Source organism: Ictalurus furcatus, chromosome 15 (genome assembly GCF_023375685.1).
Source record: "Ictalurus furcatus strain D&B chromosome 15, Billie_1.0, whole genome shotgun sequence".
NCBI lineage: Eukaryota > Metazoa > Chordata > Actinopteri > Siluriformes > Ictaluridae > Ictalurus > Ictalurus furcatus.
Window position 1 is genome coordinate 26,834,255 of NC_071269.1, and position 16,932 is coordinate 26,851,186.

Genomic DNA, 16,932 nt, shown 5'->3' on the forward strand with positions numbered 1-16,932 from the left:
ATATATATATATATATATATATATATATATATATATATATATATATATATATATATATATAAAAGAATTATTTAACAGAGATAAACATTATGAGAGACTAAAATATGTTGTCCATGTATTTTTTCCTTGTTTATTGTGGTTATTTTTTTATGTTGGATTAACGTTTATGTTTGTGCATAATTTTCTTAAACAAGGTTGTCTTTTAAATAAAAATAATAACAATATTAATAGAAGCATTTTTTTCTTATAATGGCATAAGCATTTAAACATTTATACAATATCCAACGTTTTAATAATTGAACTAATTTATCTTTATATTTTATCAATTTTTTTTTTACCAATTTACCAATTTTTTTTAAGCATTTACACTTTATGTTGGTATTTTTTACTTTCTTTTTTCTTTTTTGTTGTTTTTTGGGGGAGGACACTGTCGGATCTGAAACTCTGAAACCACATCTCCCATAATTCCGTGCTTCCGCGTGACGATACTTCCGGTTTGATCAGGTCTCTTTGCCTGACCCACTAACCAACGGGACAGAGAAGGTGAGAGAGTTTTTACTGTAATATGAAGTCACACTGTGCTGTACATGATTATAAGTCACAGATATGGGCTTTAATAAAGAGAAATTACTCAAAACTCAAATATTCTTTCGTCCTGTCTGCAGTTAGACTAATCATTTTTCACTAATGTTCGGAAATGGAATGGTAGAAGCCACTTCCGGTTTCAGAAACCTTCATACATAAATGTGTTTTTGTAACGCAGAAAAAAATCCCTGTAAATTCCTGTAAAATAAATTCCTTAAAACATATAAGAAGGTTTTAGTTTTAAACTGAAATAAAGACATTCAAAAGTATTAGTCTAAGTGTAATCACTTACACCGCGGCGCTGCTGAGTTCTGGACTGTGATTGGTCAGAAGGTGTTGATTAATTCTCTAGAACAGCGGCTCTGACAGTAGCGCAGCTTCACATCACAGGTTTATATGAATGCACTTGTTCTAATATATTATTGTTTCTATAGTAACAGCTTATTCACATGTACAGTGTACATGTATTCACGTGTACAGCGGACACTCCGTATAAAAAAATGTTGATCTGGTGAAGTTTTCTGTGAGATGTTTATTTAACAGTTATGGAAGGAGTCTCCAGTGTCAGCGCTTTGTAACAGTCAGAGGTAAAGTTGTAAGTTTTCCGACATTTTCAGGACAGACATTACAATAAAAATTGAAATTGTTGGTAAGTTGCAGTGGTGTAAGAGGAATATAACACTTGGGGACATGCTGTTATAGGAAAATAATCAACGTCAGGGTGGTAACAGTATCTCTACTTTAAATAAATTCGAAAAGATATTTGTCTTTTGCATGTGTAAATTTCCTGCGTGTTTGATACAAGCTAATTTGTGGTGTTTTTCTGTTTTCCCGGTTGGTGTAGTGTGTACTGGTGCTGTGCTGCACTCCTCTCCTCATGCCCCTGCAAGTGACGTGGCCATTCCCACAGTGCCCCCGTCTGGGCTGGAGGATATCCAGTTCATTTGTGATGGGCATGGTTGGATCATACAGCTACCTGTGGACCAGTGAGTCACACTTCCTCCTCTCCACATTCACTGTGACTGACTGCTGTTCTTTTTAAAACTCTGTCTCTGATCACATGATCTTCTGCTCTTCAGAATATTTGAACTCTTTGTCAGTGCACAACCAGGACGTTCTGCTGGACCTGGTGGATGAACGGCCTCAGGATACGCCGCTCATCACTGTGTCCAATCACCAGTCCTGCATGGATGACCCTCACATCTGGGGTGGGTGGAGTCGGTTAGAGGAGTTGGTTAGATCTGCTGGGTAGAGGAGGAGTTGGTTAGATGAGTCAGATACAGGACTCACATAGTGGAATGTCAGGTAGAGGGAGTGTTAGATCAAGGAGTAATGTGGAGGGACTCAGGTTAGAGGAGTCATTTAGAGGAGTCATGTGGAGTGTTGGATAAAGGAGTAATGTGGAGGGACTCAGAGGAGTCATTTAGAGGAGTCATGTGGAGTGTTGGATAAAGGAGTAATGTGGAGGGACTCAGGTTAGAGGAGTCATTTAGAGGAGTCAGGTAGAGTGTTTGTGTAAATGAGTCAGATAGAGATGTGTCCGAGAGAAAGGAAGGGAAAAATATATATCTCGGATACATTGCAGTTGTTTATTGAGGCACAGAAGATAATAATCAGACTTTTACACAGAGCTTTAGACACTTAAACTGAAAAATTACAGTACCACACTAAATAAAAAAGTAATCACTAAATGCACCGAGTTTTCATAATGGAGAAAAATGATATATTGAGTTTGAATGATCATACTGAAAAGGTCATCATGTAAGTTACAGAAATAAAATTTAAAAAACCCAAAGTTTATAAATACTCTGAGAAAAAGACTCAAATTGAATAATTTTTTCCCTTTCAGGTGTGTTGAAGCTTCGGCAGCTGTGGAACTGGAAGAGAATGAGATGGTTAGTAAAGAGTCTGGGAATCTGGGAGATGCTACAAAATAAAAATAAATAAATATAATAATAATAATAATAATAATAATAATAGTTTGTGTTAAAATGATAAAACACCTGTGTGTGTGTGTGTGTGTGTTTTCCTGCTCAGGACCCTGACGGCGTCTGATATTTGCTTCACGAGGGAATTCCACTCTCGATTTTTCAGCAGAGGGAAGTGTGTACCGGTGGTTCGAGGTATATATGGTGGTTCAAAATCATATATCCTTATATTCTTGTTTAAAGCGGCAGTATGTAATCTGTGATGGTGCTTCTATGCTTATATACACCTTTAAAGGGGCAGTATGTAATGTCTAAAGGTGTTTCTATACTTATAATATTAATATAATTTTAAAGATAGATATCATTTAAAAAACTTGATTTGCGATGCAGTGGAGCTCACATTCAGTTTCTTCATTCCAAGCTTATGTTTACATTTTTCCAGACCTTTCTTTGAGCTCCACCCCCAGCTGGAATATCACTGCTCAACCCTTTTCCTTTAAAAAGTGACTCTGTAAAGTTGTATAGGGTGAAGTGCTTGTTAGTATTTGCACCAGCATTAGTGGCTAAACGTTACTGACGGCTGCTAAGTGACGAAGCTCTCGTCTGGCTCTGGCGTGATGTTTAGGTGATGGAGTGTATCAGAGAGGAATGGACTTCCTCGTAGAGCGACTCAATCAGGGCGACTGGGTGCACGTATTTCCGGAAGGTGAGAGGATTCAGAGCTTTAAGGGGTCATATGATGCATTTTAAAAGTTTATTATTTTGTTTATTGGGTGTAATAGAATAGGTTAACATGCTTTAATGTTCAAAAAATGCATTATTTTTCACACACTGTACATTTTTGCAGCACCTCTATTCCCAGTGTGTCTGAAACGTTCAGGTTGAGTTCCGGTTTCTCCGAAGCCCCTCCTTACGAGAAGCCCAGAGTGCTCTGATTGGCCAGCTGACCCGTTGTGTTGTGGTTGGCCAAAAACCTCCAGCGTGTGTCAGAAATGTAACGTCCCTTAGCATAACAGCGAGCTTCAGCTTCCAAAGCTTCTAAAGCAATTCTAAGCTTCTAAGCAGAAAACATTCGAAAGCATCACATGACCCCTTTACCGTATAAAATACACGCAGAGATCTTTCTTGGCTTCCGGTTGAAGAGAAATACACACACGCTTCGTGTTTTTCAGGGAAGGTGAACGTGACGGAGGAGTTCATCAGGTTAAAATGGGGTGAGGCGTGTTTCACGTGTGTTTCACGTGTTTGTCGTCACGTTTTATATTTACATTGAGAGAAAATGATTCTGATGTGTTTAATGTCCTACAGGAGTCGGGCGTTTAATAGCCGAGTGTTCACTTCATCCTGTGATCTTACCTCTGTGGCACGTCGGTGAGTCCCACTATTTATTTATTTATTTATTTATTTATTTATTTATTTAAGAACAACGTGTCAGACTCTTTAGTGACTTCCTGTTCTCACATTATAGATAAACAGTCATTCCTTCACCAGTCCTCTATTCCCTCTCTTTATTCTCTCTTTATTCTCTCTCTCTTTATTCCCTCTCTTTATTCTCCCTCTTTATTCCCTCTTTATTCCCTCTCTTTATTCTCTCTCTCTTTATTCCCTCTCTTTATTCTCTCTTTATTCTCCCTCTTTATTCTCTCTTTATTCCCTCTCTCTTTATTCCCTCTCTTTATTCTCTCTTTATTCTCTCTCTTTATTCCCTCTCTTTATTCTCTCTCTTTATTCCCTCTCTTTATTCTCTCTCTCTTTATTCCCTCTCTTTATTCTCTCTTTATTCTCTCTCTCTTTATTCCCTCTCTTTATTCTCTCTCTCTTTATTCCCTCTCTTTATTCTCTCTCTCTTTATTCCCTCTCTTTATTCTCTCTTTATTCTCTCTCTCTTTATTCCCTCTCTTTATTCTCTCTCTCTTTATTCCCTCTCTTTATTCTCTCTTTATTCTCCCTCTTTATTCTCTCCTTATTCTCTCTCCTTATTCTCTCTCTCTTTATTCTCTCTCTCTTTATTCCCTCTCTTTATTCTCTCTCTTTATTCTCTCTCTTTATTCTCTTGCTTTATTCTCTCTCTTTACTCTCTCCTTATTTTCTCTCTCTTTACTCTCTCCTTATTTTCTCTCTCTTTATTCTCTCTCTCTTTACTCTCTCTCTTCAAGATAATAAGAGAAAAGAAACGCTGGTGGTGTTAGTGTGAAACAGTAGTGAAGTGTAAACTGTGTGATGAAGATGTGGGAAACGTAAAGTTCCAGCTTCACCTCTGACTGTTACACAGCGCTGACACTGGAGACTCCTTCCTTACACGATACATAAACACGTTCCTCCTTACTTTAAGAACACTTCACCATAACCACCATTATTTAATGTGTTAATTATCAGTAGAGCATTTGTTGTTCTGTTGCTATGGAAACAATAACGAAATGTTGTGTATACGAATTTCCAAACTCGCACTACGCGGTTTTATTTTCACCTGTTCAACGTATTTGCGTGACCATGTTTATTGTACTGAAGTTATTTTCAACAGAAAGTAGAAAGGAGTAAATTGTGCTTGTAAATGATAAATATTATTAGTATTATTTAGTTTATCTCGCCATATTAATATTAGGAGAGAGCCATTACGGTAAACATGTTACAAATGAAAACCTTAACACAGAACCTTGTTTTATTTTATATTATTTTATTGTAAACAGGAGTCACAGAAGTCCTTCAGTTCTCAGTAGACGGAGCGATTCAGAACAATTTACGTTTTGCTCCTACGAATGTAATGGACTATTTCTCTAATTCATCTCACACCCTCGTAAAACACCATATCTGAAGATATTTTTACGTTACACGATTATACGTGATCACAATATGACGGATAGTTCATGTATCACAATATAAATTTCACCTGATCAGATCACCCAGCCCTGATGTCTAGTCCCACAGACATGCTTTAATAACTGAAATTTTCCTCTCATGTGTATTTATATGCTCCTGATGGGGTTTTTTTCTTTCCCCTGCAGGTCTGAATGATATTCTTCCTAATAAAACTCCGTACATCCCTCGAATAGGAAAGGTGAGCGCTGAGCTAACGCTAAACTCTATAATCTCTCTGATTAATAAAACACTCACTCGCTGTGTCATTGTGATTTATTCACAGAGAGTAACTGTGTTAGTGGGAAAACCTTTTACAGTAAAACACATAGTAGAAGCCCTGAGAGCGGAAAATAAAAATCCGGTAAGCTCATCCTCATCATCATCATCCTCATCATCATCATCCTCATCATCATCATCCTCATCCTCATCATCATCATCCTCATCCTCATCATCATCATCCTCATCCTCATCATTGTGCCAGAACTGGATGGAATTCACTGCTGAATTGCATTTCACTTTCATCACTGTGTTGCATTCACACCACACTGATATGCAATCACTGTCCAATCACAGCTCTAAGCTTCACTCTGGGGGGCGTGGCTATAATCTTTAAACAGGGAGAAGGATTTCCATATAAGGAAATACTTTTTATCTTAGTGGTTTCTTCATTCCTGCTGCGCTGAACTCTTAATCATCACCGCATTTTTATTTCGGAATTATAACTAAAACATGATCAAATAAATAAATGTTCAGACAAATAAAAATCCTTACCGCTCCCAGCAGGACCGAGACGTTACGTGGGATTATCTGAAGAGCGAGGGGTTAAATGTTTAAGGGTTTATATGGAGTTCTCATCATCACCAGCAGATGAACTGATTAGCAAGGTCACAGCAAGGTCACGTGTCTGAAATAGTACTGAGCTACATGTTCATGTTCGGGAAGTGGAAGTCCGATGGAGTGTGTTGGTGTGGAGTTCGGCTCCTTTAATAGCAGGTTTAACGTCGCTCTGTGGGATGCTGAAAGTTTAATATACTTTTTACCTCCGAACCCTGACTGATACGTTCCCAGAACTTTATCCCTGATTTGTGATCCTCATGATGCTGTGTGTTTAGGTATATTCTCTAACACACTCTGGGGTTCTCTAACACACTCTGGGGTTCTCTAACACGCTCTGGGGTTCTCTAACACACTCTGGGTTCTCTAACACGCTCTGGGGTTCTCTAACACACTCTGGGGTTCTCTAACACACTCTGGGTTCTCTAACACACTCTGGGTTCTCTAACACACTCTGGTTCCTTTAACACGCTCTGGGGTTCTCTAACACGCTCTGGGGTTCTCTAACACACTCTGGTTCTCTAACACGCTCTGGGGTTCTCTAACACACTCTGGTTCTCTAACACGCTCTGGGGTTCTCTAACACACTCTGGTTCTCTAACACACTCTGGTTCTCTAACACGCTCTGGTTCTCTAACACGCTCTGGGGTTCTCTAACACACTCTGGTTCTCTAACACACTCTGGTTCTCTAACACGCTCTGGGGTTCTCTAACACACTCTGGTTCTCTAACACGCTCTGGGGTTCTCTAACACGCTCTGGGGTTCTCTAACACACTCTGGTTCTCTAACACGCTCTGGTTCTCTAACACGCTCTGGGGTTCTCTAACACGCTCTGGTTCTCTAACACACTCTGGGGTTCTCTAACACACTCTGGGGTTCTCTAACACACTTTGGTTCTCTAACACGCTCTGGGTTCTCTAACACGCTCTGGGGTTCTCTAACACGCTCTGGGTTCTCTAACACACTCTGGGGTTCTCTAACACACTCTGGGGTTCTCTAACACACTTTGGTTCTCTAACACGCTCTGGGTTCTCTAACACGCTCTGGGGTTCTCTAACACGCTCTGGGTTCTCTAACACACTCTGGGGTTCTCTAACACACTCTGGTTCTCTAACACGCTCTGGGGTTCTCTAACACACTCTGGTTCTCTAACACGCTCTGGGGTTCTCTAACACACTCTGGGGTTCTCTAACACACTCTGGTTCTCTAACACGCTCTGGGTTCTCTAACACGCTCTGGGGTTCTCTAACACACTGTGGTTCTCTAACACGCTCTGGGTTCTTCCAGGAACAGGTGTATTTATATCAAAACTTACATCGTGTGACTTCTGATGGAAGGGAACTAATTCACGGGTTTCACAGTGACCTGGGGGTGAATACTTATGCACACACACGTTTATGTTTTGTTATTTGTTAATAATTTTGGAAACTATATAGACGTCTTCAGTATTCTGGGCTGTTCTGTGTAGATCCATGTCCACTGTGATCCCAGTTTCAGTTTGTAACACTACATAATACTCCTGCACAACAATGTTATATTTTCAGACGGAGAACCAGAAGAATTTGCTCTTAATGTGGACGCTTTAATAAAGAAAATTAAACAGAGAGACATCAGACGTACACGGCTGTGCGTTTCAGCGTAGCGCGTCTGCAGCACGGTGATGAAAACCCAAAGCAGCGCAGTGTGGAACAGCATTCAGTTCTGATGCAGAGTCAGTGTTTGATAGTGAAAGTTAGATGAGTAATAATGAGAGTAATGAAGCAGTGAAGCTTTTCAGTGTGGAACGTTTGCTTCGTGTGACTAATGAAGAGCAGCACGGTTCCTGTGTCATTTCACGTTTCTTCACTGCTGGGATTTTTTTTTCTCACTCTGGAACAGAATCTTCTGGTGATTAAAAGCCTCTCTGTGTGTGTGTGTGTGTGTGTGTGTGTGTGTGTGTGTGTGTGTGTGTGTGTGTGTGTGTGCTGAGCTGCAGGTGGAAATGAGAAAAGCGCTGACGGACTTCATCCAGGCCGAGTTCCGCACTTTAAAATCACAGGCTGAAGCTCTTCATCAGAGGATTCAGACCAGCCAGTGATCCACACGCAGCTCAAGAACCTGCAGGATACGTTGGGCATGGACTGAAACACACACACACACACACACACACACACACACACACACACACTCTGATCAGACTGAAGCGGAGCGAGGCTGAATGAGGTGAAAGTGTGTAAAAGTTCCTTCAGAGATGTTTACAGCGCTCCTCCGAGCTCCACGAGGAACATCACAGACTCAGAAACCTTCTCCGTTTATGTGAAATACGAAGTTCCGTACACGAGAGAACATTTTTATACCAGTTTTAGATTTTTAAGGCAGTTATTACGAGCGCATCTCAATCAACAACTGTAATTTCTACACTTTTATTAAATGAATTCCTAACCTGTTCTTATTGTTATTATTATTAATCATTTAAAAGGTGGTGTGTAGAATAGAGAATGGTGTCGCTCCATCAGGAGCACACCTTGAAGAGCTTCTTTGGTTTCACTTTTGGGGGTTCTGTGTAGAAATCTACAGCAGAGTGTTTAAGATAAGATAAGATAATACTTTATTAATCCCCAGATGGAGAAATTAGGGATTAGCAGAAAGGATTCCAAGTAGAACCGTTTTAGAAGGTGAAGAACCCTTAATTACTATAGAACTCTTTCAGAGAAGGTTCCAAGTAGAACCCTTTTAGGAAATGAATTAATGAACTTAATTATCCAGCAAGCCATGGAAGAGCGTGTAATAATCCACAACTGAATGCACTCCAGTCTGCATTTACCATGCAAAGAACCTGAAATTACCCCTAAATAATATAGAACCCAATAACTGGTGCACTATGAGGTTCCAAGTAGAACACTTTTAGGAAACTAAGAACCCTAAATTATCCAGTGAGCCCTAAAATAATATAGATCTCTCTTTTTGCCATTCAGAAAGGGTTCTATTTAGAACACGTGTAGAAAGCTAAGAATGATTAATGATTACTTATTACAAGGAACATTTGAAGGATGTAGAACCCTACGACTTAGTGTTTATCAGAAAGGTTCCAAATAGAACCCCCTTTTGGAATGTCAAAGACATTCTGTGAGCCCTTAAATAATGTAGAACTATAACTGAGTGTTCCCTATCAGAGAAGCTTCCAAGTAGAACCCTTGTAGAAAGCTTACACGATGAAGGAACCCAGAAAGAATGTAGAACCCCACAACTGAATTTATTCCTGCATGATGTTCCAGCAATCTAAAACGGTTTCAAGTGGAACCCCTTTTTTTCTTTTTTTTTCTTTTTGTTGAGAAAACTAAGAACGCATATGAATGATCCTCTTAAAGAACCCTTGAGGAACTCTTGTTCTAGTAGTGTGTGTATTAACTGGGTGAGTGTGCGGGATCAAATGAAACTATTGCTCATTATTTTCTTCTTAATATCTAGAACCTGTCTGGAGTTTAACATTCAGTTTTATAGTACTTGATAAAATGGTTCTTTAAGGGTTCTTTCAATAATGAAGGGTTTGCAGCCTACACAAAAGGGTTCGAACTTTCTGAAAGGGAAACAGTGTTGTAGAGCTCTAAACAGAACCTTTAAGAGACTCCCAACAGGAACAACCAAAGAACCTTTAAGGATTCTTTTGGAAGTTATTTAATTTAAATGAAATAGAAATGCTGGATTTGTGTTTTCCCACAGACACGCAGGGAAACAGAGTTTTAGAGTTTTTTCTTTATTTTGTACAGTTCCAGGAATTTGTTAATCATCAGATAACAAGGAAATCTTTATCAAAAAAAATAAAATAGATAAATTTCTAATTCTGAAGGAGTATCATAAATACTTGGAAGAAAAAAATGAAGAAAAAGAAGTTAAATTGCACATTAATAACCTTTATAAAGAATTGTGTCTGTTAATTTTTGGATGTCTTTTCTAATTGTTATACAGTTAATCACGTGATTCTGAGACTCTTTACAGTCAACCTGTAAAAACCTGGACAGTTTCGTGTGTGTGTGTGTGTGTGTGTGTGTGTGTGTGTGTGTGTGTGTGTGTGTGTGTGTGTGTGTGCTCCAGAAAGCTGAATGATTAAGAGGAAAACTATGATTTAACTCTTTGTGGTGTTTTTGCATGATTAAGTCATGATGTGCTCTCATACTGATTATATTGAATCCAGTAAAAACACAGTTTCTGCACTGTAACAGTTTACTGTGAATTAAAAGTGGAATTAATTCAAATTAATAACTTAAAGCATGATTAAGAATCGAATTAAATGATGTGCAAGTCGATGTGGAGTTATTTATTTATCTAAAGTCACTGTAAACTGCAAAAACAGCAGGAAGAGATGTGATTTTTATGAATCGCAAACTTAAGTAACTTTTTATCGAATCTTCCTGCGCATCAGGCCTAGTATTAGAACTTTATAAAGACTGTGAAAGAGACATGTCACTGTGTTATAGATTTGTAAAATGATCTCTTTTTCGTGTTTACGTGCAAATACTCCCGACAGACAAATAACTGTGGCCTCAGCCGGGGTTGGTGGTCACGTGATCTGAAGTGTCTTATTGTGCACCAACTGGGCAAACAGACTGGACCCTTAGGACCCTTTGGTAACTGCCGTGTTCGCCTGATTCAAATTCGGACCGATAATATACCGTGTTTAAGCTCTTTCGAAAAAAAATCATTCTTTATACACGTTTAAACACACACACACACACACACACACACACAAAGAAAAAGCTTTCTATCATTATATACGTTTTGTTGTTGTTTTTTAATTGACGCCTACATCCAACCAAACAGAAATGACAGGATATCCGGGGATACAAATATTGATTACTTAATCGTGGCAGTGGCACGCGGGGGTGACGTCACTGAGAGCCGGTGGTGAAGCTGAACATGGCGGCTGTGAGGATGTCCGCTGTCCGCTCTGCTGTGATGCTTGCTGCGGTTCTGCTCGGGATTTTCGCGGCTGGAAAATGCACAGAACAAGTTCCCCTGCTGATGTGGACCAGTAGTGGGTAAATTATTACTTTTGTTCAAATGAGTTATTGGAGAACAGTGTTAATGAAATCGCGTTAAGCTAGCTAAGCACTTCCCTCAGCAGGTAGCTGGATATGTCGCTCGATGGATTGTGAAATGTTTACTGTGTGCTTATTCTTATACTGTTTTTACTTACGGTATCTCTGTGGGCACTAAGTATATCATTTTTCACAATTTAAACGAGTTTGTAGTTAGTAATCGGTGATGCAGTGCGCTAGCTAGTGTGTGGTCGCTGTCCAGTGCTGCAGCGTCTCTGGTCATTCGATACGGTGTGATATTATCGGGGGGCGGGGTATCACGGTGTGATATTATCGGGGGGGAATTTAACGGTTTGATATCATTGCGGGGGGGGGGGGGGGGATCACGGTGTGATATTTGCGGGGGGGAATTTAACGGTTTGATATTATTGGGGTGGGGGAATCATGGTTTGATATTATCGGGGTGGGGGGGGGATATCACGGTTTCCGTAATAGCTTTTTAACTCTAGCAAGCTATTTTGCTACAAATGTATTAGCTTAATGCTAACATTATCATGCACCAAATATAACTGTAATATAATTCCGATTTTTTTTTGCCCTCCAGGTTTTCATTGGCACCCCGGAGCGACCCGGCTGCAGGTCACACCGTATCGGTGAGCGAGCTCCAGTCCTACCTGAACACGGCGTTCAGATCTGCACCTCACAACGTCCTGCTGTTCTTTCAGGACAAGGTCAGTGATGTTCTCACCTCCCACTCACTCTAAAATGGATCTTTACAGCTCATGCTCCTGAGGTTTGTGCCACTTGGGTGTGAAGAACAAGGTTCTACCTTTCACACCGTTACTCTACCAGGGTTCTGGGGTGATTCCCAAAACTCCAGCTAATTCCTCCTCCCTTCCTCGATCCTGCGTCCTTCAGCGTGTGACCTGGAAATCAATGGAAGTCCTGCAGAAGTCTTTAATTTCCTTAAAAATGAATCGAGGAGCGAATAGAGAGGAGGGTTCAGGATCTGAGAAGCGAGGAAAAGGGTTTTTTTCCACAAAAGTAGGAGGAGCTTAGATGTTTGTAAACAAGTGGGAGGGGCAGTAAAAAGTTTTAAATAAAAAATGCCGTTCTTGGAAGAACGCACCACAAAGTCGACCATCACGGAACATCATTTTGAAAGTTGATGAATTCATTTCTAATATAATTCCAGTTTGAAGTGACAGATACTGATATTGCAGTCAACTGCTATTTTTCTCCTTTAGTCCTATATATTAGATTAGATTAGATTAGATAATGAGTATATTTCTTTCTCTCTCAGTTGAGTGTTGATGACTTCACCAAGTACGCCGGTGTGTTCGGGAACAAACAGAGCAGTGCCTTCCCCAATCTGGAGGTGAGTAATGATCTGCGTCATCTCTTTCCTCACTCACACACACACACACACACACACACACACACACACACACACTTTCTTACCCTTCTTACTGAGATATGCGAACACACTGCAATTCATTACCCGTTATAGCCCTGTGATTATTGCTCTATTTCGCCCCCTAGTGGAATAACAGAGAAAGACATTGTCCCCCAGTCCTTCAGTTTAATTACAGTCCACAAGATGACTTTAATTTAGATTATAAATTCATTATAATTATAATTAGATTAGAATGATGGATTATAATGACCCCGCCTCCCCGGTCTAAAGCCTTAAAGGGAACCCCAACCATGAAGACTTGTATGGTTTATTAGATTAACTGACATCCGCTATATAAATCCGCTATACAAAAGCATGCTAGATGTTTGTTTTTTAAAAAATAAATAAAAATCCTTGCACTCGTACGCCGCTATTGCTGTTTACGTCACAATGCATTCTGGGTCGTGATGTCAAGTGGTTGCAACGGTCTTGATTCTCCCGCGACCCTACAGCGATATAAACATGTCTTCAGCCTTTTCAGTTTGAACCCGAGCGTAACATAAGCGAGGAGGCTAATATAGACGATATTACTCAAAATGTACATCAGAATGAAGACGACCAGAGAGGAGAAGAGAGCGGCGCAAAATCCATGGTGTGCGTCTTGCACGTCTACGAAACGGAGGAAACTCGCCTCATATGAAGCCTCATAGTAATCCACTGATGCATGACATCCTGAGAAAAAGGTCCAAACAATACAGTTATGTAACAATATTTAGTCCAGCTTTCAAAAGAGACCAGAAGCATGCGTGTGCTCCAGATGGTTGAAGAACAGCTTTCATTTTACTTTGGGAATGCCTTGGCTCGGCGTTTTAAGCTCATTTTACAGGAGCTTTACGTTATGAGAATATACAGAAAATACGCATTAACAAGATGCTTACGGGTTTGATTATATTTACAGATATCCCCTGTATCACAGCACACAAGGACTAGAACATTACAGCCAAAAGCAGCACAGTGTGGCGTTATTTTCCTGCTGCGGGGGCTAGTAGCTAATTCTTCTGAGTGTTCAAGTCCTCGACTCAGACAGCACTGCACACGGCACGTAATGGCGGCCTCCGTAGGTTAAAATATCTATTAAATATTAAAGATTCTTAAAGTAATGAACATATTTCACGTGTTTCTAACAACGTATTTTAGTAGAGAGGGAAATGACTCCTTTCTGAAGTTTGTGTGGCGCTCTTGTTTGTGTACACAGTGCAGGTTTAACACAGGAAAACTCATCCCCTTACGGTTTTCTGCCTGTGTGATCATCGTGGTTCTTTCTGTGTCTTGTGTTTGTTTTCTAGATGAATCTGCAGTCCTCCTCGTCTCTGCTCCTGCCGTCGGTGTCGTCCTCGGCCAGCGCCTCTCTCCCCACACTGCTGCAGGACGAGCTGAACACGGCGCCGCTCTACATGGACCCGGATACGCTGGCCCAGCTGAGACTCAATGCCTCTCTTCCCGCTCTGCTTGTCTTCAACCTCCCCTACAGCTCCTCTGGGTGAACACATCACTATACTCCACAACATACCCCTCACTGTGCTACAGCACTATGCCCCTCACTATGCCCCTCACTGTGCCCCTCACTGTGCCCCTCACTGTGCCCCTCACTGTGCCCCTCACTGTGCCCCTCACTGTGCCCCTCACTGTGCCCCTCACTGTGCCCCTCACTGTGCTACAGCACTATACCCCTCACTGTGCCCCTCACTATGCCCCTCACTGTGCTACAGCACTATGCCCCTCACTGTGCCCCTCACTGTGCCCCTCACTGTACTCCTCACTGTACCCCTCACTGTGCTACAGCACTTTACTCTACACATTAAGATTAACACTTTTACTACATCTTCAAGATTAAAACCATAACAACAATCATTTTCCTCCCTCTCCATGTTTCTCTCTCTCTCTCTCTCTCTCTCAGGGCTGATATGATGTCTGTTAAAGAAGTACTCGGTGGTAATGGTGAGTGTCACACACACACACTTCTACACACGCTTCTACAATGAGGAGCGAAATCTACACCCTCATTAATCGATATGCGTGTTTCAGACGAGGTGATTGGTCAGGTGCTGAGAATTATGGGTAATCAGCCTGTCCCTTACACAGCCATCTACACTGCTCTCCGTCCCTCACGGGTAAGAACGAGTGATGGACCTTTTCCTGAGCATCTCCGAGCACCTCACACACAGGCTCAGTAAGAGAATGAGATGAGAATATAACCGCATTAAACTGTATTTAATGTTCTTTTTAAATTTGTTGTCTTTTATCTACAAGTTTGTGCCGTGACTCGCTGTGTACAGGACGTGAAATTTAAGGCTGTACAGCGATAAAACCTGCATTTTATTTATTCGATCTGATCTTTGTGTGTATGGACGCTTTGCCTTTAAAAATAATGAATAAATAGAAGATTTTTATTTATTTAATAACTTGTTTATTTATTGTTTTTATAGCAAATGTCAGAGAAATCTGGTGAAGCAGTTACTCGGTGTCCTGAGTTAGTTTTTCTGCATCACTTCATTTAGTTCACTTTTATCATACCCGTTCCCTAATTTTAATATTTGATCATTTATTCAGAGTTTAAAAGGATTAATCATCCTGTAAAGAGTGTGTAGTGAAGACGGGGTGAAACATTCCCTCATTTCCCGTGTCAGGTGATGGAGGAGGTGTTTCCGGAGGTGCGTTCTGTCGGAGCGCGCTCTCTGCTGCAGTACCGGCGTGAGGATTCTCCTGCTCCCTACGCCCCTGTGGAGTTTAAAGAACGCGGTTCTACCTGCATCCTGCTCTGGGCCAAGAACCTGACCGTGAGTGAATTTCGCTCTGGAAAGTGGGAGAGACACAACCTCGGCCCTAAAACCTTCGGAGAGGGGGTTTCTCCTAAACTGGAGGGATCCTTCTGTAACGCCACACACTCCAGGTGAGCTCCAGAAAAGGGAAATGAAGTTCACACCTTACAGAGTCGATAAAGTTCACAGTTCTGTTGTTCAGAACATTTTTACACATCGACGTGATCAGATTTAAACCCTGATCCTAAACGTGTGCTTGTTCTGTGTCCAGGCTCGTCCTCAACTACGAAAACGTATTAAGCTACCGTTCTTTCAAACTCATGTAAGTACTGAGTGAGTGACTCTTACCCCCTCAAGTTGATTATTTTCCTCATACAGCATGTACCCAAGTGTTTTATTCCTCTTACACCACCTTTACAACTTTTTATTTATTAAACGAGTGACTTCCTGTTCTCACCTACATTATAGCAGCTATAAACACTCTTCCCTCACCATCCCTCTCTCTATTCTCTCTCTCTATTCTCTCTCTCTCTATTCTCTCTCTCTATTCTCTCTCTCTATTCTCACTCTCTATTCTCTCTCTCTATTCTCTCTCTCTATTCTCTCTCTCTATTCTCACTCTCTCTATTCTCTCTCTCTATTCTCTCTCTCTATTCTCACTCTCTCTATTCACTCTCTTTATTCTGTCTCTCTATTCTCTCTCTCTATTCTCTCTCTCTATTCTCTCTCTTTATTCTCTCTCTCTATTCTCTCTCTATTCTCACTCTCTATTCTCTCTCTTTATTCTCTCTCTCTATTCTCTCTCTCTATTCTCTCTCTCTATTCTCACTCTCTCTATTCTCTCTCTCTATTCTCTCTCTCTATTCTCACTCTCTCTATTCACTCTCTTTATTCTGTCTCTCTATTCTCTCTCTCTATTCTCTCTCTCTATTCTCTCTCTCTATTCTCTCTCTCTATTCTCTCTCTCTATTCTCTCTCTTTATTCTCTCTCTCTTCTCTTTTTATTCTCTCTCTTTATTCTCTCTCTCTATTCTCTCTCCCTTTTTCTCTCTCTATATCCACTCTCTCTATTCTCTCTCTCTATTCTCTCTCTATTTCCTCTTTATTCTCTCTCTTTATTCTCTCTCTCTATTCTCTCTCCCTTTTTCTCTCTCTATACCCGCTCTCTCTATTCTCTCTCTATTTCCTCTCTCTATTCTCTCTATTCTCTCTATTCTCTCTCTTTATTCTCTCTTTATTCTCTCTTTATCCTCTCTCCCTTTCTCTCTTCTCTCTCTCTATTCTCTCTCTATTCCCCATCTCTATTCCCTCTCTCTATTCTCTCTCTATTCCCCATCTCTATTCCCTCTCTCTATTCCCTCTCTCTATTCTCTCTTTATTCTCTCTTTACCCTCTCTCCCTTTCTCTCTTCTCTCTCTCTATTCTCTCTCTATTCCCCATCTCTGTTCCCTCTCTTTATTCTCTCTCTTCATTTTAATAAGATAAAAAAACAAAAACG

At 40.5% G+C, this 16,932-nt stretch overlaps 2 protein-coding genes across 4 annotated transcripts in view; both read left to right on the forward strand.

The window, feature by feature from the left end:
• The first annotated feature begins 153 nt into the window (after window positions 1-153).
• Window positions 154-8,630, forward strand: tafazzin (tafazzin, phospholipid-lysophospholipid transacylase). 3 transcript variants are annotated; one of them, XR_008387950.1, is made up of 11 exons: window positions 154-543; window positions 1,430-1,571; window positions 1,665-1,793; window positions 2,435-2,480; window positions 2,623-2,708; window positions 3,139-3,219; window positions 3,686-3,727; window positions 3,822-3,884; window positions 5,516-5,568; window positions 5,653-7,915; window positions 8,180-8,630. XR_008387950.1 is itself a non-coding variant. In XM_053643792.1 (11 exons), the coding sequence occupies exons 2-11, from the start codon at window positions 1,463-1,465 to the stop codon at window positions 8,279-8,281; spliced, it is 789 nt and encodes a 262-aa protein (XP_053499767.1). In that variant the 5' UTR covers window positions 303-543; window positions 1,430-1,462; the 3' UTR covers window positions 8,282-8,630. The 3 variants fall into 3 exon arrangements, 2 of the variants coding, with proteins under 2 accessions (XP_053499769.1, XP_053499767.1); XM_053643792.1 differs by having other exon boundaries at window positions 303-543; window positions 5,653-5,730; XM_053643794.1 differs by lacking the exon at window positions 3,686-3,727 and having other exon boundaries at window positions 284-543; window positions 5,653-5,730.
• A 2,255-nt stretch (window positions 8,631-10,885) lies between these two features.
• The window catches only part of atp6ap1a (ATPase H+ transporting accessory protein 1a), a 7,779-nt gene continuing 1,732 nt past the window's right edge, over window positions 10,886-16,932 (forward strand). The window contains exons 1-8 of the mRNA XM_053643778.1: window positions 10,886-11,219; window positions 11,824-11,950; window positions 12,523-12,597; window positions 13,962-14,155; window positions 14,573-14,613; window positions 14,701-14,786; window positions 15,303-15,565; window positions 15,706-15,756. Coding sequence (XP_053499753.1) covers window positions 11,098-11,219; window positions 11,824-11,950; window positions 12,523-12,597; window positions 13,962-14,155; window positions 14,573-14,613; window positions 14,701-14,786; window positions 15,303-15,565; window positions 15,706-15,756 — 959 coding nt within the window. The 5' untranslated portion in view covers window positions 10,886-11,097. The remainder of the gene's footprint in view (window positions 11,220-11,823; window positions 11,951-12,522; window positions 12,598-13,961; window positions 14,156-14,572; window positions 14,614-14,700; window positions 14,787-15,302; window positions 15,566-15,705; window positions 15,757-16,932) is intronic.

Coding starts and splice junctions, on each gene's coding strand:
- tafazzin (XM_053643792.1), top strand. CDS start 1,463: ATGCCCCTGCAAGTGACGTGGCCATTCCCACAGTGCCCCCGTCTGGGC. Junction 2,709..3,138: donor GTGTGTACCGGTGGTTCGAG/GTATATATGGTG, acceptor CGTGATGTTTAG/GTGATGGAGTGTATCAGAGA. Junction 5,569..5,652: donor ACATCCCTCGAATAGGAAAG/GTGAGCGCTGAG, acceptor ATTTATTCACAG/AGAGTAACTGTGTTAGTGGG.